General features: G+C 40.6%; 2 protein-coding genes across 10 annotated transcripts in view; one reads left to right on the top strand and one right to left on the bottom strand.

Annotated features, from left to right (window-relative positions):
- iqch (IQ motif containing H) overlaps window positions 1-19,928 on the bottom strand; it is a 190,323-nt gene extending 170,395 nt beyond the window's left edge. For 6 of the 7 annotated variants that reach the window (XM_072278033.1, XM_072278034.1, XM_072278035.1 and 3 more), the window contains exons 1-4: window positions 19,824-19,928; window positions 11,688-11,810; window positions 8,052-8,149; window positions 5,780-5,900 (exon numbers count right to left, since the gene is read on the bottom strand). In XM_072278033.1, the coding sequence (XP_072134134.1) occupies window positions 5,780-5,900; window positions 8,052-8,149; window positions 11,688-11,810; window positions 19,824-19,877 (396 nt within the window). In that variant the 5' untranslated portion in view covers window positions 19,878-19,928. Of the gene's footprint in view, window positions 1-390; window positions 459-5,779; window positions 5,901-8,051; window positions 8,150-11,687; window positions 11,811-19,823 lie in introns of those variants that run through there. The other variant, XM_072278038.1, reaches the window with a different exon arrangement.
- Window positions 19,929-20,356: 428 nt separating this feature from the next.
- aagab (alpha and gamma adaptin binding protein) overlaps window positions 20,357-22,950 on the top strand; it is a 53,149-nt gene continuing 50,555 nt past the window's right edge. For all 3 annotated transcript variants that reach the window (XM_072278032.1, XM_072278031.1, XM_072278030.1), the window contains exon 1: window positions 20,357-20,463. In XM_072278032.1, the coding sequence (XP_072134133.1) occupies window positions 20,397-20,463 (67 nt within the window). In that variant the 5' untranslated portion in view covers window positions 20,357-20,396. The remainder of the gene's footprint in view (window positions 20,464-22,950) is intronic.

Below are 22,950 nucleotides of genomic sequence, written 5' to 3'. Positions count from 1 at the left end.
AGGCTTGGAGATGCCAGAAATGGCCAGGTGTGAAAATGAAATGATTCCATTACTTCAACAAGTTAAGAATTACAAAGAATTTAAAGGTATCAAGAATAATCTTGAATGCTTCAATTAAAATGCAGATTTTTAGGATGCAATCATCGAAAGCACTGTTCGAAGGCAGACCACTATTTGCACTTCGTATCTGCTCCGATGTTGTTCATTTACAGTCAATCAAATGAACATGTCAGCATACACTGAATGAATTCCTCTGTCAATAACTATTAGGAACAAATACACAGTTTCATAGTACTACAGTAGTTTTGGAAGTGTTATAATTTGTTCTGTATTTAATTTTTTAAATAGATGTTTGTTACTTAGACAAATGGTAGTTTGTCTTTTTTATACCTTTTTTGACTACTTCTGTGAAACTTCAGCTAATTGGGGCAGCTGCTTCACTGGGCCAAAATGTACTGGGCCCGACGAGTCCCAATTAACTGGAATCCATCGTACGGGGAAAATTTCTCAATGATTCCTATTCCTGGAAAAACATAGCAAGTGGGAGGTGCATTCTTCAATATCCACTGAACCATTACAGGCAGTGATGTATAATTTGGAGTTCTTCAGATCTCCTTGGAGCATCACATCTGCGCTTACTATATGTTAGCACATTGCTGCACTCATTATCAACAGTTTTGGACATCTAACTTAGTTCTAAGTTATATGCATTCCTTTGATTTATTCCAACCTATCTACGGATCAATACATAGGTATAGGTAGATAGGGTTGCAAAGAAGGCTTTTGGCACATTGGTCTTCAAAAATCAAAGTACTGAGTACAGGAAATAGGATGTTATGTGGAAGTTGTACAAGACATTCATGAGGCCTAATTTGGAGTGTTGTGTGCAGTTTTGGTCACCTACCTACAGGAAAGATGTAAATAAGGTGGAAGGAGTACAGAGAAAGTTTACAGGGATGTTGCTGGGACTGGAGGACCTGAGTAATAAGTAAAGTTTGAATAGGTTAGGACTTTATTTCTTAGAATGTAGAAGACTGAGAGATTTGAGAGAGGTATACAAAATTATGAAGGGTATTGATAGGGTAAATGCAAGCAGGCTTTTTCCACTGAGGTTGGGTGGGACTACAACCGGAGGTCATGGGTTAAGGGTGAAAGGTGAAAAGTTTAACGGGAACATGAGGGGAAACTTCTTCACTCAGGTGGTCACAAGAGCGTGGAATGAGCTATCAGCACAAGTGGTAGATGTGAGCTTGATTTCAATGTTTAAGTGAAGTTTGGATAGGTACATGGACAGCAGGGATATGGAGGGCCATAGTCCTGGTGCAGGTCGATGGGAGTAGGCAATTAAAATTCTTTTGGCATGGACTGTTCCTGAGCTGTACTTTTCTATGACTCTAACAGGAATTAGCTATTTAGATCCTCAGTTATAGTTGATCTGCATCCTAACTCAATTAGCTCAACATGGTTCCATAACCCCTCATGCTATCGCCTATTACATAACACCGATCAAGCTCAGCATTGAAGTTTCAAAGTGATGGAGTCTGGACATCAGTCAATAACCTTCATGATAAAAACATGCTTGGCATTTGCTCAGCACATAAACACAATGCTACATTTCTCTATATCAAAAGCCATCGGCTTAAGGTTGATCCTTTTCCCCCAGCTGATGAAGGTTTCTTTTGCAATCTTAGTTTTCCATTTAAGTTTGCAATAGCTGCATATATCTTTGTAGTAATCAAAAACTTATTATTTGCCTAGTGTCTCACCCCAAATCATCGCTAAGCCTAACAGCTTCAATGTTAATCCTTATGGGATCACACTACTTACTGGTCTTCAGGCAGAACTAATAGTATTCATAGCAACTTCTTATATGCTGGAATCCCACTAATACCTCATCCAATCCAAAATTGTTTGCTAATCCTTTCTAGACTATCATGTCCCAAACTAGCTTATTATATGACACTTTGTTGAAATCAGATCAGTCCACTTCCTCAAAAATATGTCGAGGATATGGCAAGTAAACAAATTTTCTAGAAGTTACATAGAAAATTTTCAAGTTTGCTGATGACACCACTGTCTTTGGCCAAATCAAAGGTGGTGATGAATCAGAATGCTGTATAGGAGGGAGATTGAAACTCTGGCTGAGTGGTGGCATAATAGCAACTCCTTACTCAATGTCAGCAAGTCCAAGGAGTTGATTATTGACTTCATGAGAAGGAAATCAGAGTCTATTAGTCAGTCCACATTGGAAGATCAGAGGTAGAGAGGGTCAGCAACTTTAAATTTCTCAGTGTTATTATTTTGGAGGGGTTGTCTTGGGCCCAACATGCAAATGCATTACGAACAAAGCACAGCGGCGTCTCTACTTCCTTAGGAGTTTGCAAAGGTTCATTATGACATCTTAAACTTTGACAAACCTCTATAAATGTGTCTTGGAGAGCATACTGACTGGCTGCGTCACAGCCTGGTATGGAAACACCAATGCCCTTGAACAGAAAAGCCTACAAAAAGTAGTACGTTTTTAGATACGGCCCAGCCCATCATGGGTAAAGCCCTCCTCACCATTAAGCACATCTACACAAAACTCAGTTGCAGGAAAGCAGCATCCATCATCAGGACCCCCACTGCCCAGGCCTTGCTTTCTTCTTGCTGCTGCCATCAGGAAGAATATACAGGAGGCTCAGGACTCACACCACCAGGTTCAGGGACAATTATTACCCCTCAACCATCAGGCTTTTGAACCAAAGGGATAACCTCACTCAATTTCACTTGCCTCATCATTGGACCTATGGACTCATTTTCAAGGACTCTTTAACGCATGATCTCAATATTTATTACTTATTTTTTATTATTATTATTATTATTATTTCTTTTTGTATTTGCACAATTTGTTGTCTTTTGCAAACTGGTTGAACGCCCCAGTTGGTGAAGTCTTCCATTGATTCTGTTATTGATTTATTGAGCATGCCTGCAAAAAATTAATCTCAGGGTTGTATATAGTGACATGTACGTACTTTGAAAATAAATCTACTTTGAACTTTCATTAGCTCCTTCACTATCAAGGCAGTTATGCACAGTACCTAAAGATGGATTTGAAGAGGTGACATGTGGTTATAGGAGGAGTTATGTAACCTGAAGGACAGCAAAGGCATGAAACTGGGGAAGAAGAAGTTAATGTATAAGCAAAAAGAGAAGGAAATGAACCCTATCTGTGCACACATATAAACCTAAACATCTTCACCAGAATGAGCAGCAAATTATAGTACTTCCTTTCGATTATTATAACAAAGTACACTAATCTATCACACCAACCTTCCTTCGATGAATGTATAAGGAATCAAATTGTGCCATACATGAATGCACAGACCTGTATTTACAGTACAATAAGGTAGCATGATTACATTTTCACTCCAACCTTGTTTCAGATGTGTCTTATGAAATAAACTAATAGCTTGGAGGCAAAAATATGACTCGTTTTCTATTCCTGCCAAATGATGTAATTTCGTGCTGGTAAAACAACCTAAAGCCTTTTAGAGTCTGTGAACACTAACATATGCTAATAAGCTATAAATGACTGGTTCAGATAGGAAATTCAATTTTTCTTATTGCATTTTCAAGTACGTAAGTAGCTAAAACTGTGCAGTAATATGTAGATGCGTAGGTTTGATGTTTAATACAATTGGGCAAAATCAGTCACTTTAATATAGATTCTGCTCATCCGAGGTTTCAGAAATATCTTTTAACAGCTTTTTTTTCATGTAGAAATGAGCAATTAATGTTATTGTTGGTCTTCATACTCCACAGATATAAATATAATGGTGCTACAGCTAAAATTAATGTAAATTGGTTCAGCCTGCATAGAAGGAGTGACTTTGCATCTTCTGCAAAGCAGCGTGGTTTGTTTAACTTATTTTCCTCTCACGATGATGGAAGGGTGCATTTTAATTCATTGGTACCTGACCCACGCTGTAAATATGGTCGCATTGATGGGACGGAACATCTCAAACAAACTTGATTCTGTCCTCACAACATTTTACCCTGGTTTAGATCAGCAAACACAAAAATTCTAATTTGATAGATTGCTTTATGTATTACTGGAAGCATGTGTGAAACAAAAAGGAAAGTAAAATTATCTACAGTTTCTATCTATATAGCCTGCTCAGAAAATGCTTGTGTGCTTGAGCTGGCTAATGAAATTCTGCAGATTCTGCAGATGCTAGAAATCCAGAGTAACGCAAACTCAAAATGCTCGTGATGAAGTCCTAATGAAGGATCTCAGCCAGAAATGTCGACTGTTTATTCCTTTCCATAGATGTTGCCTGACCTGTATTTCATATGTGTTGATAATGAACTAACTATTTTGGGTATCACATATATCAAAGTGACCTGGAATTGATATCAGAGAACACTTGGTCATTCCGAAACTGTATTCCTACATTGCTTAGCATCTGCATGAAATTATGGGAGGTACTTAATTCTTACTTGTGATATGACCATCACTGGCAAAGCCATTATTTGTCTCGAACTAGCTTATTAAATGGCACTTCGTTGAAATTAAATCTGTCCGCTTCCTCAAAAGATTTATTGGGGCTGTGACTCAATAAAAGTCCTTGAGAAACAAAATACTGTGTGTGATTGTATGTCTGCTCTCTTTGAGTATCTGATAAACAGTAACTAACTTTTATACCCTGTATAAAGTAATTTTCTGACTAATCAGACACAGCTCTCACATTATAGAACCAATGAACCACTATTTTCTTCAACTTCAGCCATATCTTAGAATTTAATGTAGATCAGTTACCTCTTAAGTATGTGAATCCTGCACCTCTTTGGTTGAAATAACTGGCCTATGTAAACAATCTGGGGAGAAAGTGAGAAGTATAAAAAGTGGATTTTAAAAGGACTACTGTAAATGGGTGGTTGATGGTCCTGTTTCTGTATCTTTCTCCGATTCTATTGACTCTGGAACTTATTCCTTATAAACGGGTGACACAGTAGTGAAGCAGTTAGTGTAACACTTTACAGTGCCAGTAATTAGGTTTTAAATCCCACTGCTGACAGCAAGGAGTTTGTACGTTCTTGTTATGACTGCACGGGTTTGCTCCGGTTCCTCCCACATTCCAAAATCGTAAGGGTAAGGGTTAGTAAGTTGCGGGCATGTATATGTTGGCACTTGGAAGCACAGCGACACTTGTGGGCTGCCCCAAACTATTTGTTGTTGATGCTAGATGATGCATTTCACTGTATATTTCTATGTTTTGATGTCCAAGTGGGAAATAAAACGTCTTTATCCTTATAAAGCTAAACGCTATATTTCAATCTTGAATAAATGAGCTCCAGGTCTATGCTTCTTTAAAATACCAGCATACTGAGTTAATCTGTTAACAAAAATTCTGCAGATTTGGGATTATTGCTCAGAGGCCCTTTTTCCATGAAGCCTCCGTTTCAGTCCATATGAAAAGGTCAAAATTGGGCAGAAAACTCTCCCTGAGACCTAATCAAGCTATTGCACGAAAATGACTTTGTAGTACATGCCCTATAAATATAGCCCAGCAATCTACTCGCTCTTGATCACAATCTTGTGATTGTTTGGTCGTATTTCTCTTGAACCTTTACAGGAAGAGTACCTGCTTCCATCTTTCTCTACTGACTTTTCTAAACTTTTTCAACATTTAAACTGCTATGGCTCTTAAAGTGACACCTTTCTCAGGAAAAAATACAAAATTCATCAATATTTTAATATAGTTTCATTAAGATCCAACTAATATGTATATGATACCTGAATTCCTGGTGAGATATGTCGAGGTGCATTTTCCAACTGAGGACCTTGATGCTTTTGGCACAAAGATGGGTATACGTCACGTTTCTTTACTATTTTGCTATTGGCCGATTGAATTGCACTACATTAAAAAAAATGAAAAGTCTTAGTTCCTTATAGGCTTTGGAGACAAAAAAATACTAGATATGTATTTGCTCTCTAAAGAGCAAATTATGACTAATGGGATATGTATTTGCTCTCTAAAGAGCAAATTATGACTAATGGGATTAGTCAAGATTCTTTAAACTGAGAGTTTAATAAACACAATGAACTATTACTGTGTATCACCCAGCATTGGGATCTGCAGGATTCATCTCATATATTTATTTTATTTTATTTTATTTTTATTTACAGATACAGCATGGAATAGGCTCTTCCAGCCCTTTGAGCCACGCCGCCCGGCAACCCCCAAGAACCCCAATTTAACCCTAACCCAATGACTGAACAATTTACAAATACCAATTAACCTACCTGGTACATCTTTGGACTGTGAGAGGAAACCGGAGAACCCGAGGAAAACCCACGTATTCCACGGCGAGGATGTATAAAAACTCCTTACAAAGGACCCCAAGATTGAACTCCGAACTCCAATTGCCTTGCACTATCCGAAAGCTGTTTGTTTATTTTTGAATTCCAATTATTTGATCAGCTTATTTTTAAGTTTCTATTAGCCTTGAATCTTTCAACTTTTATTTCCCTAGCTTCCATCTTCTCCTTTCCCGAAGTGCAGGATCATAACGAGGTAGATTGTGCAGCCAAGAATCCACCTTTGCATACCAAAGGTCCGTTCCAGGGTCTGATAACACTGGGACAGAAGCTGTCCTTGAGCCTGGTGGTACGAGCTTTCAGGATTTTTTTTCAAACTTCTGCCCGATGGGAGAGGAGAGAAGAGAGAATGTCTGTAGTGAGTGGTGTCTTTGATTATGCTGGCTGCTTTACCAAGGCAATAAAAAGTATAGACAGAGTCCATGGAGGGGAGGCTGATTCCTCTGATGTGAGTTCTGACCACAGTTTAGCACAGCTTTAACATGGATGAACTGGTTCTCCACATCCACTCTATCTAGACCTTTCAGCATTCAATAGGTTTCAATAAGATCACTTCTCATCTTTCAAAACTCCAGGGAGCACAGGCCCGGAGCCATCAAAAGCTCCTCATATGGTTAACCCTGTCCTTTCCCAAAATCATTCTGGTAAATCTCCTGTGGACCCCTGCCAAAGACAGTACATAACGTGTTCATAAGGGTACATGTTCGGCACAGCATTGTGGGCCGAAGGGCCTGTATTATGCTGTAGGTTTTCTATGTTTCTTTAAAAAGTGTTCTATAAATATATTCCAGTCATCCATTCACCTTAGCTGGCCGGTGATGTAGTGGCATCCGCTCCGGACTTTGAGGCGAGTAGTACTGGGTTCAAATCCAGCTGGCTCCTTGCACGCTTTCCACCTATGGTTGAGCATTGAGTTGGCAACTTGGCCTCATAAAAAGAAGACAAAAACGCTAACGGAACAGCAAGTTTGCCGTCCAATGTGCCACAAGGCGTAGAAAGGAACAACAACAATCCATTCACTCTTGTGATTGTTTAGTTGTACAGGCTTATGCATTAGAATACCCATCTCCATTGTGCACATTTTCAGATACTGACTGTTCTTCACACAAATAATCAACATGGAATATTAACAATATTAAATGGAAAATTCTAGATGTACTCAGCATCTGCAGAGAAAGGTGATCTTTCATCAAAATTGGGGAGAGAAAATAAACATGTGGTGAATGTCTGGAAAGGAAGATGAGTCCAGAGTTCTTCATTTAAAGTTCTTCACTATCTTATAAAATGCACACTTTCCATTTGTGCTGGGTTGAGCGTCGAGCTGGCAACTCGGCCTCGTAAAACAACTGAACGCTAAAGAAACAGCAAGGTTGCCGCCTAATGTGCCAAACTTTACCTTTACCTTTTACTTATTATCTTATAATGGAAAAGAAATTCATGAGTAAATCAGTTCACAAATATGTTCTGGCTCTTATTACTTCCAGCGGTGTCTCTCCTGAGCACACGCAAATGCTCCATTTTCATTGTGATATGGAAACTCAAACTTCTATAACTCCATAGGGAATTTCAAAAAAGAATTTTACAAAACTTACAATAAAGCCTGGTTCCCTTAGACATAACATTCCATTTACATGACCAAATAATGACAGACTGAGTTGGCATGAACAATATGCAATGTATTACTTACTCTGCTAAACTGCAACCAGCTGGCAAGTCTCTGTATTCCACTGCAGGAAGGGTCAACACTTGTCTATTGATTGAATTCAAGTACTCTGCCGCATGTCTCTGTAGAAAAGTATATTCTCATCAGGATGTGGTAATTGAAAAGCTTAAATAAAGACAAAAATTTCTTTGGCTTGCACTGACCACTAACCATAGATTTGTATAATTTATATTGTCAAAATAGCTTGTGCATATTTTTTCTTTAATTTAACTGCAGAGCTGGAAAAGGAACGAGGTCAACACCCATGTTTTCCCCCCAGCCAAGGCATTAGAGGAGAGGACAAGGAGATTAATGATTATCAAATTGCAGGCAAGTTTTATTTATTGTCTCACTGGATCCTTCACATGCTCTGAAGAGCAGTAAATAGTGACAACAATTTTGAAAATCTGGCCGAGAAATTCAATTGAACTTCTTCTCATAGATAGTGAATTGTAAACAGAACTAAAGCATGAAGACACTCATTTTTGGGATGTTTGTGTCAACCTAAAAATCAACCAAGTGAGTGTCCCAGACAATATTTCCACATCTGAGAGATAGGGAGAGGTTCATTGTGCTTAGATTATTCCAGGGAAATGTGGTCTTCCATGCACCAGATTGGGACACGCTTGTCAAGTGAATTACATGGCACTGATTCCTCTGCACATTCATTACACCACCAGTATCCAGTCTCCAGCAACCTCATCCATACACTCCCAATTATCTTTATTCCATCTGTTAACTATCAGAGCATGGTTGTTGGTGTCCAGTTCTTCTACGACAAGCGTTCCCAACCTTTTTTATGCCGTGGACCCCTAATGTTAACCAAGGGTTGCTAAGTATATCATCGTTCGTAAAAGCAATAGTATCTTTAAAGTATAATGGAAATCCAAATGATATGACACAGACACAATATCTACATATTCTAGAAAGATATATTTAAATCATAGCATTACTTTATGAATTATAGATGTATTATTATTGTCCAAACATTGCACTTGATGAGTAAAAATAAGATTTATGGATTGATATTTTTGAAATGTCTCTCTTCTATCCTGAAGGTGCTGACCCAAGATGAGGAATGTTTGCTCAAGATTGGAAGTCCAGAAGTTGAAGCCCATTGACCAAGGACTATGAGTCTGATGTTCATGAGGGAAAGCGGACACCCATTGTCTGTGTGTCCACTGGAGGCCCAGAGGTCTGTCCTGGGGTTGGAGGACTGTCTGTAAGGGTGGATGGGTGGGTAGGTTGGTATGGAGGGAAGACGAGAAGAAGGACAGAGGAATGGGGCTTGTTTTGCTGGTTTGTCTTGTTGCTTGATGCGTTCTGTGTTCTGCTGAGCACTGTGGGCGTGCTATGTTGGCAAGAAAATGTGCAGAGATGCTTGCAGGCTGTCCCCAGTGCACCCTTCCCTTGAGTCTGTTGTCAACGCAAACAACACATTTCACTGTACGTTTCAACGTAACAAATCTATGAATCTGAATCTGCACTTATTCTATCACGTCTTTAACCTCTCAGGATCACACCTGTGAATGTAATGCAAAAACAGTTGTTTCACAATCAGTTCAAATATATTTACACTGTCACTAACCATAACATCAGAAATTTACCCTGGGTTGAATGGTTTCGTCCCACACTCTGGGATAATAAATTAACTATAATCTGCACTTCAATTTTCTACCTTTAATGAAAATTCATAGTAGTGCTTAAATTAATTCAGTTGAAGAGGTAACAAATCAAACATTTCAAGAAGATTCATCTTTGAGAAGATAAATAAATATTTATTTTGTGAACATATAAAAACCTTCAGGAGTACAACCTAAGAGACCAACATAACTATTTTAGCACTGATAACATCAGTGTTCAGGCCTTAAATTATGAAGCAAGTTCTTTGAAAATATCATCTTTATTCTGTAAAATTCTAACATTATTATGCATCCCTGAACATCTACACCTGATCCATTTTTCTTGCCTTGTTCACTCATGTCCACTATTGATACACCGATTTCTTGCCACGCCAGCAGGGGGAGGTGGTTGTCCCATCTGTTTGTGCCTGGACAAGTTTCCCAACCATAGGCTGCGTGTGAAACTAAATCTTGGCTTCTTGCCACTTTTGAGAAGATGTAGTGCACTTTCAAAAAGAAATGAATAAAATCCTTCTAATATGGTAGGTGCCAAGTCCTGTCTGGAGGTGCCCTCATTCAAAATTAAACTGACAAGGAGAACAGTTGTTTTTTCTCTTTTCCAGCCTACTAATTATACATATCACTCAAGGAAATTGTCAATCCTTCATGAGCTCGTTAAAAGTGTAATCCATTTATTCCATTCCCTGGTTATTTCCCCAATTCCTGCATTTTTCCTCCCCTACAAGTATTTATCAAAAACCCTTATGAAAGCTAATATTGAGCCAGTTTCCATTACCCTTTACACAGCACATACCAAATCCTAACCACTCAAAGAAAAAAAAAGCTTTTCCTCATGTTGCCTTTGGTTTTTTGCCAGTCATTTTAGATTTGTGCCTACCAGTTATCAACCTACAAGCCACTGAAAGTTCTTTCTTTATTTTGTGAAGGTTCTAACAACCCTTAAATGCTTGAAGTAAATCTCCTTAACTTTCCATACTTTTCACCTGAAATGTAAATTCAGTTTTTCTCTCTCCACAGACGCTGCCAAACTTGTTGACTATTTCCAAGAATTTCTGCTTTTAATATAGGTTTCCAGTATCTATAGAAATTTGATGTTATACAAACATATTTTTGTTTAATATTATGGCTCATTAATATTTGTCAATTACAGTGGATTCTGGTTCATTGGGACCAGTACATTTTGGCCCAATTAAGCGGCTGATCCAATTAACCAAAATTTCATGGAAATGGTTAAAAATGTACAAAACAGACAAATTGGGTAACAAATTATGCATTGAAATGAAATACAGAACAAATTAGAACTCTACCAATACTACTGCAGTACTATAATAACGTGTATTAGCTCCTAATACTTATCACCAGAAGAATTCATCCGTGTCTTATTCCTTTGACCAAATGAACAAAATCAGCGCAGACACCTACTGCAGATAATAGACTGCATTCATACAATGGCATCCTCCAACTCTTCACTTTCATGGTAACATTCAAGATGATTTTCAATACCTTTAAATTCTCCACAGTTTCTAACTTGTGGAAATAGTGAAATCATTTAATTTTTGTTTCTGGCTGTTTCTGGCATCTCCAAGCCTTAATGCTTGAAACCGCAGTGAGTAAAACAGTTCAGAATTGTCCTGCTGCTTATTTCACGCCAACTATCAGTGACAAAAATTACTGCTTTTTCAATACAAACACACACAACTGACGCTATTTACAGACTGTTCGCTAGGAGCACAGTGTTGTGTCTAACAACCATGCAAGTGCACACGACTAATGCTAGTTGGAAACTGTTTGGCAACAGACTTCTGCCCCAATTAAGCAGCATAATGTCCCAAATAAATTAAGGGAATCACAGCTATTTTCTCGATTAGTTTTTGTTCTTTAAGAGTTGTCCCAAATAAGTGCTGCCCCGATTAACCGATGGCCCAATTAACCGGAATTTACTATATTAACCAGTAGAAGTTCACTCAATTTCACTGACCTTTAGCCCAATTTCAGTCCTGTGTATGGCTGTTTCAAGTGACTGAATGTCCACTGCCTCTCCTTCATTTTGAATTGTTATATGCGAGATTTTCTCCTTCAGCTCCTTAAGATCTTCTTGAACCTCATGAGCAAACAGAATAAATTTAAGCTCAACTTCAAGTTTACTATCATTCAACTGTGTACTTGAAAATGAAACAATGTATATCTGGACCAATGTGCACAACACAGTACATATAACTCACATACAACATACAATCTAATATTACCATAAATAAATTAACAAATAAAATATATAATAAATGTGTAACTCAAATGTGGCATAATTATCAGGTATATCTCACTTAGTACCACCTTCACTTCCAAATCAGAAAGCTATGAGTTCAAATCCCAAGCCAAATCTGAGCATCATAAACTAGCTACACTGAAGAAATGGTGTACTGGTAGAAAGTTAATCGCAAACAACAGAAATTCTGCAGATGCTGGAAATTCAAGCAACACACATCAAAGTTGCTGGTGAATGCAGCAGGCCAGGCAGCATCTCTAGGAAGAGGTGCAGGACCTGACGAAGGGTCTCGGCCTGAAACGTCGACTGCACCTCTTCCTAGAGATGCTGCCTGGCCTGCTGGGTTCACCAGCAACTTTGATGTGTGTTACTGGTAGAAATGCTGTGTTTTGGATAAGAAATTACACAAAAGTTCTATCTGTACTTTCATATGGATGTAAAAGATCCCCGTGGGACTATGCTAAATAGAGGAGAGGAGCCATGTATATATATATATATATATATATATATATATATAGACAGACAGACAGACACAGACACACACAGACACACACACAATGCTGGAGGATCTCAGCAGGTCAGGTAGCATCTTCGGAAAGGAATAAACCGTCAGCATTTCGGCAGAGACCCTTCATCAGAGCAGCCATCTCCGTCTTCCTTCTCAGAATGCCTCAATCAAAAGTAAAAGATTTGTTTGTAATTGGATTGCTGTTTCTGGCAACATGCTGAGCATAAACTGGACATGTTCCTTAAAGCGGCTTTACTCCAAAATTATTCATTTCAAAGTGCTGTAGAATATTTTGAGGTTGTGAAAGGTACTATAGAAGTCCAAGACATAAGAGATTCTACAGATGCTGGAACACACACATTGGACACCACAGGAGCATAGGAAATAGTGTGACACTATTACAGCTCGACACACCAGAAATTTGGAGTTCAATCCCGACATGCTCTGTAATGAGTCTGTACGTCCACCCCGTGGAATGCGTGGGTTTTCACTGGGTCCTCCCACAGTCCAAAGACGTACTGGGTAGGTTAATTGGTCTTTGTGAAATGCCCTGTGATTAGGTTAGAGTTAAACTGGGGTTAGTCGGGGTTTGCTGGCTGGGCGGCTCAAAGGGCTAGTAAGGCCTATTCTCTGCTGTATCTCTAAATAAATAAAAATTACTGGAGAAACTCAGCAGATCAGGCAGCATCTATAGAAAGGAATAAACTGTCGACTTTTCGCACTGAGACCCTTCAGCAGGACTGGAAAGGAAGGGGGAAGATGCCAAAATAAGAAGGTGGCGGGAGGAGAGGGAGTACAAACCAGAATATGAAGCCATGTGAGAGAGAAGGTACAGCAGCTGGGTGGGAGAGTAGGGGTGATAAAGTGAGAAGCTGAGAGGTGATAGGTGAAAAGGGTAGAGGACTGGTGAAGAATTCAATCAGAAAGAAGAGTGAACCATGGGAGAAAGGGAAGGAGGAGAGAGAGGTGGTAGGCAGGTGAGAAGAAGTAAGAGGCCAGAGTGGGAAAGAAGAGGGAAGGGGGAGGGAAAAAAAAGAAATTACAGGAGGTTGGAGAAATCAATGTCCATGCCATCAGGTTGAAGGCTACCCAGACAGAACATGAAGCTCCTCCAACCTTCTGCCTCATCATGGCAGAAGAGGAAGACATGGACTCAGATGTCAAAAAGGGAATGGGATAGGAATTAAAAATTCCATGGATATCTTTGTGGATGGAGCGGAGGTGCTCAACAAAGCAGTCCCCCAATTTATGTCGGGTCTTACCAATGTAGATGAGGCTACTAGGCTTACCCATAGCCCTCTATTTTTCTAAGCTCCATGTACCTATCAAAGAAGGCCCAACAGATTTGCAGGTGAAGCCTCCCCTGGAAGGACTGTTTCGGGCCCTGAATGGAGGTGAATGGGCAGGTATAGCATTTCTGTCACATGTAGGGATGTGGCCCATTAGGGAGATAAGTGGGGAGGAACAAATGAACAAAGGAATCACGGAAGCAACAATCCCTGCAGAATGCAGAGTGAGGCGGAAGGGGTGGATAAAGATGTATTTGGTGATAGGATCTCTTTGGAGATAGAAGAAGATGAGAAGAATGATGTGTTGGATGCAGAAGCTCATGGAGTGGTAGGTGAAGACAAGAGGACCTTTATCCCTGTTAAGGTGGCGGGAAGATAGAGTGAGCGTGGATGTCTGGGAAATGGAGGAGATATGGGTGAGGGCAGCACCAACCATGGAGGAAGGGAAACCCCACTCATCTGTGATATTCTGGAAAAGAAACCTTCATCATCGGAACAGACGCAGTAGAGGTGAAGAAATTGAGAAAAAAGAATCTCATTTTGCAGAAGACAGAGTGGGAAGATGTATAGTCAAGATAACCCATGGGAATTGGTAGGTTTATATAAGATATTGGTATACAGTTTGTCTGCAGAAATGGAGACAGAGAGATTGAGAAAGGGAAAGAAGTGTCAAAAATGGACCAAATGAATTTAAGGGCAGGATGGAAGTTAGAGGCAAAGTTGATGAAATCAGCAAGCTCAGCATGGGTACATGAAGCAGCACCAATACGGTCAACAATGTAGTGCAGAAATGATTGGAGAGCTTTACCAGGGAAGGCTTGGAACATGGATTGTTCCATGTAACCAAAGAAAAGGCAGGCATAGCTGGGGCCCATGAGGATACCCACTGCTACATCTTGAGTTTGGAGAAAGTGGGAGGAGCTGAAAGAGAAAGTTGAGGGTGAGGATCAGTTCCACCAGACAGAGTAGGGGAACAAGTCAGATCCGTTGTTGAGAAGGAAGTGGAGAGCTTTAAGACCTTCTTGATGGGAGATAGAAATGTATAGGGACCGGACCTCCATGGCAAAAATGAGGTGGTCAGGGCCAGACAATAAGAAGTTGTTAAGGAGATCAAGAGCATGTGAAATGTCACAAATGTAGGTGGGAAGGGACTGAACCAAGGGGCATAGAATGGAGTCAAGATATACGGTATGCAGATTCAAGTTCAGTGGAGCCGGAGCAGGCAGAAACAATGGGCCTACCTGGACAATCAGGTTTGTGGATCTTGTGTAGGAGATAAAAACAAGCAGTGTGGTGTCAGGCATTATGAGGTTGGTGGCAGTGGATGGGAGATCTCGTGGTTTCTGTGCTGTAGTTGTATATGGTTATATGGTTGTATAAGTGTCTGAGAGTTGCTGCCTGGACTCAGCAAGGTAGAGGTTATTGCGCTAGACTCCAAAAACATCCCGTTTGTCTGCGGGTTTGATGGTGAGGTTCAGATTGGTGTGGAGAGAGAGGAGTAAAGTGCATTCAGAGGGGGTAAGATTCAAAGAGGAGAGAGGAGTGTTGAAGTGGAGCTGCTTAAATCCAAGAAATCCAAGTCTTTCAAGAAATGCATCTATGGATGGAATAATAAACCCAAACCATTCCCAAACTCCCTCAGAATGAAGTGTTATCCCAAAATGTATCCAACCCAGTTAATGGTTCAGATTGTCTCTGCTGACATAAACCTGGACTTTCAATACTGGCTGTATTACAGGTAGTCCCACACTCCGATAGAGCAGAATATCACAAAATTAAATGCAAAATTATACAAGTGTTCATCTAAACAGATAAATTATTTTAGCACAAATAATGGAAAGTGAGTCATTCTTGTTGTTCCTTTAGCTTTTTAATGGCTAGCTAACCTTAATGTTTTAGAGGTATACTGTCTATGTAATTTGTTCTAATCACTCCACCTATTGGCCTTGTCCAGTAGATTATTTCCTACCCACACCCTGAACTATTTATCAAACCCCTTCTGAAAAGATGTAGGTATGTGTTTATTTATTTATTGATACAGCACAGTAACAGGACCTTCCGGCCCAATGAGCACCACGCCACCCATGTGATCGATAAACCTACTGACCTGTACATCTTTGGACTGTGGGGGGAAACCGGAGCACCCAGAGAAAACCCACACACTCATGGAGAAAACATAGAAATTCCTTACAGACAGTGGTGGAGTTGAACCTGGGTCACTATTACTGTGATAACTTTGTGGTGTCATCAGGTAGGAGGTACAGAAGCCTGAAGGCACACACTCAGTGATTCAGGAACAGCTCCTTCCCCTCTGCCATCTGATTCCTAAATGGACATTGAACCTGTGAGCACTACCCCACTTTTTTAATATATATTATTTATGTTTTTACATGATTTTTAATCTATTCAATATATGTATACTGTAATTGATTGATTTATTCATATATTTAAATTTTTTTTTTCTTCTTCTTCTATACCTAAAAAATGAAAGATGGCGCCGGTAACTGGCGACTTTGCATGTGCTCTCCCGAGCAAACTGCCCTCTCCACTATCCTATACCCGAGAAACCCTTCTAAACCTCCAATCCGTCCTTGGACTCACTTTACACTGCACGCTGTCGGAGCAGTGCTGCCAGGATAAGCAAGGACACAACCCACCCAGCCAACACACATTTTGTCCCTCTTCCCTCCAGGAGAAGGCTCAGGAGCTTGAAAGCTCGTACAACCAGATTTGGGAACAGCTTCTTTCCAACTGTGATAAGACTGCTGAACGGATCCTGACCCAGATCTGGACCATACCCTCCAAATATCTGGACCTGCCTCTCGGATTTTTTGCACTACCTCACTTTCCATTCTTCTATTTTCTATTTATGATTTATAATTTAAATTTTTAATATTTACTAATTTAAATATTTTTAATATTTAATATTTGTAATTCAGGGAGCAGGAAGTGCAGAATCAAATATCGCTGTGATGATTGTACGTTCTAGTATCAATTGTTTGGTGACAATAAAGTATAAAGTGAAGTATAGTAGTATAAAGTATTAAGTATTGCATTGAACTGCTGCTGCGAATTTAACAAATTTCATGACACATGCCAATGATAGTAAACCTGATTCTGATTCTGGTACTCACTATGCTATTATATGGTTCCAGATTACAAAAAATATTTATGAAGCAACTTTAATGTGGTAATTACCCCAAAGACACTTTACTTATATATTTTTAATTTTATTGAGAGACAGCACAGAATAGGCCCTTCCAGCCCTTCGAGCCTGTCAATCACCAATTTAACCCTTGCCTAATCATGGGACAATTTACAACGACCAATTAACCTACCAACTGGCACGTCTTTGAAATGTGGGAGGAAACTGGAGCACCTGGAGGAAACCGGAGCACCTGGAGGAAACCCATGTGGTCACAGGGAGAACGTATAAACTCCTTATAGGCAGTGGTTGGATTTGAACCCAAGTTGCTTGTACTATAAAGTATTGTGCTCACCACTACACTATTCATTATCTAAGAAAAGATTAGACAGAATTACATTTATATTAGGTTAGAGGTTTTCATTGGTGGCCTAAAGGAAGAAAGATATAAAGAGTCTTAAGGAGAGATTTCCAGAGATTAGCTCTTGGCGTGCTGGCGCAACTACATTCAGGAGTGATTTGGAGTACTGCTGATGTCAGAGTCTGGGTTAGAATACTTGGGGATGTGCACATAGAGTGAGCTGCCAGAGAAAGTGGTTGGGATGGGTACAATATCAACTTTCAAAAGACATTTGGATAAGTACATGACTAATGAGGATATTTCTAGAACTGGACAGAGGTAAGTAACTACACAAGTAAAATTTATTATTGTAGTATGTACTGTATATGTTACCACCTTCAATTTTTTGCAGGCATTTACAGGGGAAAAAGATATACAATAGAATTTATGAAAAATTATACATAAATGAAGACTGATAAACTACCAATGTGCTAAAGAAGACAAATTCTGCAAATAAAATTAATACTGAGAACATGTCCTTGAAAATGATTTTGTAGGTTGTATAATCAGTTCAGAGTGCATTTATCCAGCAGGTTGAAATGTTTTTCATTGAAGCATAGGAGAATGAAGGGTGATCTTACAGGGGTGTGCAAAATCATGAGGGGAATAGGTAGGGTCAATGTGCACAGTGGTTTTTTTTCCCCGGCAATCTGAAATGAACAGCAAGAAGGGATAGGTTTAAGGTGAGTGGAGTGAGATTTAATATGAACCTCAGGGGAAATTTCTCTTCACATAGAGGGTGATCATTATTTGGAAAGAGCTGCAGAGAAGTGGTTGAGGCAGGTAAAATAACTACCTGTAAAAGACAGTGGGACTAGTACTAGAGATGGATTGGAAAGGTTTAGAAGGTTATGGGCCAAAGGCTGGCAAATGGGAAGAGGCTGAATGGGCACTTTAGTTGGCATGGACTAAGAGGTCCAAAGAGCTCGTTTCTATGCTGTGTGACTCTGTGGATAGGAGAAGTTTAGAGGAAGATGCAGACAAATGGGCACCTTAGATGGCAAGGATGAGTAGAGCTGAAAGCCCTGTTCCTGTTTCCAGGATGTCTAACTCTATGAAAAGAGCACCATAAGATTTTATAAGGGAGGATATATTTAATCTAGAGTGTTTCTTCAGCAGAGGGTGGCAGGCACAGGTCATGATGGGACACAGTGTGAGTCAAGACTGGGGTATACTGAGGTTCCCAAGACACCAAGAGATTGAGATAGAAAGAGAGATTGAGCAGGAGGATATGAGATAGAGAGGGAGGTTGGGGTGGGGAGAGAGAGAGGGGAAGAAGAGAGAGGGGAAGAAGAGAGAGTGATAGAGAGGGGGAAGGGAGAGAGACAGACAGGCGGACACCAGGTGCAGAGTTAGTTTATTATTGTTACGTGTACCAAGATAAAGTGAGATAAGTCAACTAATGGGAGTGGTGCCGCAGCAACAACCTGGCAGTCCACTCATCGTCAGTACGATGAAAGAGCTGATTGTGGACGTCAGGAAGGGCAAGATGAAGGAACACATTCCAATCCTCATAGAGGGATCAGAAGTGAGAAAATGAGCAGTTTCAAGTTCCTGCGCGTCAAGATCTCTGAGGATCTAACCTGGTCCAAACAACATATCCATGTAGTTACAAAGAAGGCAAGACAGCGGCTATACTTCATTAGGAGTTTGAAGAGATTTGGCATGATAACAAATACACTCAAAAACCTCTATAGATGTACTGTGGAGAGCATTCAAACAGGCTGCATCACTCTCTGGTGTGGAGGGGCTACTGCACAGGACTGAAAGAAATTGCAGGCGGTTGTAAATCTAGTCAGCTCCATCTTGGGTACTAGCCTGCAAAGCAGCCAGGACATCTTCAGGAAGCAGTGTCTTAGAAAGGCAGTGCCCATTATTAAGGACCTCCAGCACACAGGGCATGCCCTTTTCTCACTGTTACCATCAGGTAGAAGGCACAGAAGCCTGAAGGCACACACTCAGCGATTCAGGAACAGCTACTTCCCTTCTGCCATCCGATTCCTAAATGGACATTGAACCCTTGGACACTACCTCACTTTTTAAAATATACAGTATTTCTGTTTTTTTGCACGTTTTTTAATCTATTCAATATACATATACTGTAATTGATTTACTTATTTATTATTTTTTCTCTCTTCTATATCACGTATTGCATTGAACTGCTGCTGCTAAGTTAACAAGTAATGATAATGAACCTGTTTTTGAAAAGCTTATTTTGCATACTGTTCATACAGAATAAATCATTGCACCGTGCATTGAGCTACAACAAGGTAAGATAATAACTATGCAGAATAAAGTGTAACAGCTACAAAGGAAGTGAAGTGCGGGTAAGCGATAAGGTGCAAGATCATAAGCTGGTACGTCGTGAGGTCAAGGGTCCACCTTCAAGTACCAGTGAACCAGTCGACCGCGGGGTAGATAGAATCTGTTATAAAGGTTTAACACCCCTTCTCCCGCCCTTCCCCTGCCGCCTCCACCAGCCCTGGCCGGCAGGAAGACATAGGAGTACCTGGACCAGGATGTGCCCCACGTCAGTGTGGGCTTTGGTGGCCCGTTTCGCCATTATCGGGGGGCAACTGCCTCACCGACTCTCCATCCCCGCCGGCCCGCTGCGTTCCCATGGCAACGGAACACAACCGCTGCCACTGGGCCAAAACTGGGGAGGGGGAACACCCACACAGTCTCGGTGATCAAAAAAAAAATCATAATCCATACATGTGCCCAATAGTTTAAATATATATTATAGCATTAAACATCAACCCTCCTGCCGTTGATTTAAAGGTCCCTTGTGTATTTTATAATGTGATTAAAACATTTCTCCACCTCCAGCAGCAAAGTGGTACATTCCACCCTCGGATCCTGCGGATAAGGAAATAAACCGTTTAAGGAATATATAGTTACGTTTAAAATGATATTTCACTTTTATGGATTGCATAAATGAGCAATAGCTAATGTTGAGGGGTGGATTTGACTGTACAGTAGGGTAGGCTGCGTTTGGGGCTATTGCCGGGGGTGGGGTGAAAGCCCAAGCGGAAATGACCCCCGCGTTGTCAGGGTGAGGAGTCAGAGTTCACCGCCTGGCATGGAGGCTCCGAGCGTCCTGCTGGTGAGCTGCTGCCCGAGCTTCGTGGGGGAGAGGCTGGTGAGAGGTGAGTGAGCGTCGAGCTGGGCTGGGCTGCGAGTTTATCCCCCGCCAAACCCGGGTAATCGAATTCAGTCGTCAAATCAGCCGTGTCCCACCAACAGCGGGGCGCCGGAGGCCTAAAAGCACAGGAGGAGACCATTGGGCCCATCGAGCCCGTGCCTTCTCCTGGAATTGCAATTGGCTTATTTGTGTTGCATATATTGAGATATAGTAAAACGCTTGTCTTCTATAATGTTGATGTAGATGAAATCATTACAGAGTGCATCGAGGTAGAACAAAGTAAAACCACGACAGAGGGCAGAATAAAGTGTAATAGCTACAGAGAAAGTGCAGCACAGGTAAATAATAAGATGTAAGGCCACAACGAGATTGATTGTGAGGTCAACAGTCCATCCTATTGTTAAACCTGTGCGTTGTCTATCCATTATACTATGTATAAACACAAGATGTTCCGCAGAGCAACACACAGAAAATGCTGGAGGAACTCAGCAGGTCAGGCAGGATCTATGGAGTGGAGTAAACAGTCGACATTGTGGGATGAAGGATCTCAGCCTGAAACGTTGACTATTTATTTCTTTCCATAAATGCTGCCTGACCTGCTGAGTTCATCTTGAATTTTTGTGTGTTATGAATAGAATATTTATCCTGTCAGGAATACCCAAAGCTAATGGTGTATTTTTGATGTGTGTTCGTGAGGAAACACCAGAAGCAATCTGCATACATCAAACTCTCCTAAGAGCGTTTGTTGTCTTTGTATGTATGTACAAGTGAAATGAAAAACTTCTCCACAGCACCATCACTAGCATACTTTACTTCAAAGTGATCAGATTGGTTATGGTGTGGCTAAACTAATTAATAGGGGAAAAAAAACTCTGTGGATGAAGAAAAGTCGCTGTTCTTGGGCAGTGGATGTCACTGTCAACACCAGCATTTATTGTCCATTCTTAATTGTTCCCTTTTCAGGGTTGAACGGGCAGTAGTATAAAAAAATTCGGATCATCAATACTGTAGTCAAAAACAAAACTGTCCCAACTGTCCCTCCCCCTGTGTGGCTTTCACTCTTTAATTCTGTGTGCTTACTCCCTTTAACTAATTGCTAATGGGAGTGGTTTCCTCCTATTAAGGCACTGTAAACTACTCATTGTTGTGCACTCTTCTATCAAATCTTAATGTTTGCCCTAAGCAGAACAACCTCCTCTTGTGCAGTGTAGCCGTTTGGATGAAAGCCCTCACCTGGTGTAGTATCCCCGTAACTCTTTTCTGTGACTTCTAAAGGACACCCAGAGCTTTCCTAACACCTAATGACCAGAGAGTGATGAAGCATTCTGGTTGTGGCCTTGCTAGTGATTAAGAAAATTTGCCCTGAACTGTCTGCTTGTGTATTCTGTACACCGTTGTCAATATGTCCTGCCTCTTTCGTGAAATTATGCACATATACATTAAAGAGCCTCTGTCCTTGCACACATTAGAATCGTTATTTACTCTATGCTGGCTCCACTCATTCCTTTAGGGGTCAGATTAGAGTTTAGAGACAGGGACATGGAAGAGTTAAGAGGTTAGACCAGAGACTAGTTCCCTGCTGTGCTCTCTGCACTTGAAGGCCAGTGACATGGTTGGGTGTCGAAGGGCACCTGGAGTATAAGATTGCTGGACTGTCTGTGTGGGTCTGAGGTGGGGAGAGGGAGGAAAGGGGCTTGTTTTGCTGTTGTAGTTTAGTTGCTTTTGTGTTCTGTTTTGTAGTGTTCTGTATTGTTCTGTTGAGTGTTATGGGCATGCTGCGTTGGTGCTGGAATGTGTGCTGACACTTGTGAGCAGCCGTCAGCATATCCATAGGTCGTGCTGGTTGTTAGACAAATAATGCATTTCACAGTATGTTTCACTGCACATGTGATAAATAAGGGAATCAGAATCTTTCTGATGGGATGCTAAACGGAGGACCAGTCTCCTGCAATATTTAATTTTCTAACGTGTGAAGAGCTGTGTTATCCTGACACCCTCGCCAGTATTTACCCCTGAGCTCACCAGAGTTGTCTGTCCTGGGCCAGTCTTTCAAATTGTCTCCAGCTGTAGCCCATCTTTGAAGATCCTTCCTTTCTCAGGGATGAGCTGTTTTGAGCTACCGTTGACAATTTTTGTAGCTCTAGGTTTTCAAGGGATGGGGTTGCTAGCCCCATGCCCAACCTTCCTCCTTTTTGCAACTGGACTTGGGACCATCTGTGGAGTTACCTGCAGGTTGCTGATCCAATAACTTAATGGATTGGTTGTTTGATTTATACTCAGAGGCCTGGACTATTGATCCAGGACAGGAGTTCAAGTCTTACTGGATTTTCAATTAAATAAAAAAACACTAAACAATGGATTCTGGTTAACTGGGACACATCAGGACCAGTGACATTTTAGCCCACATAAGCGACTACCCAAGTTAGCCAAAGTTTCATGGAAGTAGTTAAAAACATATAAAAAAGGACAAGTTGTCATTTAAAATGAGTCA

Source organism: Mobula birostris, chromosome 14 (assembly GCF_030028105.1).
Source record: "Mobula birostris isolate sMobBir1 chromosome 14, sMobBir1.hap1, whole genome shotgun sequence".
NCBI classification, from domain to species: Eukaryota; Metazoa; Chordata; class Chondrichthyes; order Myliobatiformes; family Myliobatidae; genus Mobula; species Mobula birostris.
This window is presented reverse-complemented; position numbering and strand designations above follow the sequence as displayed.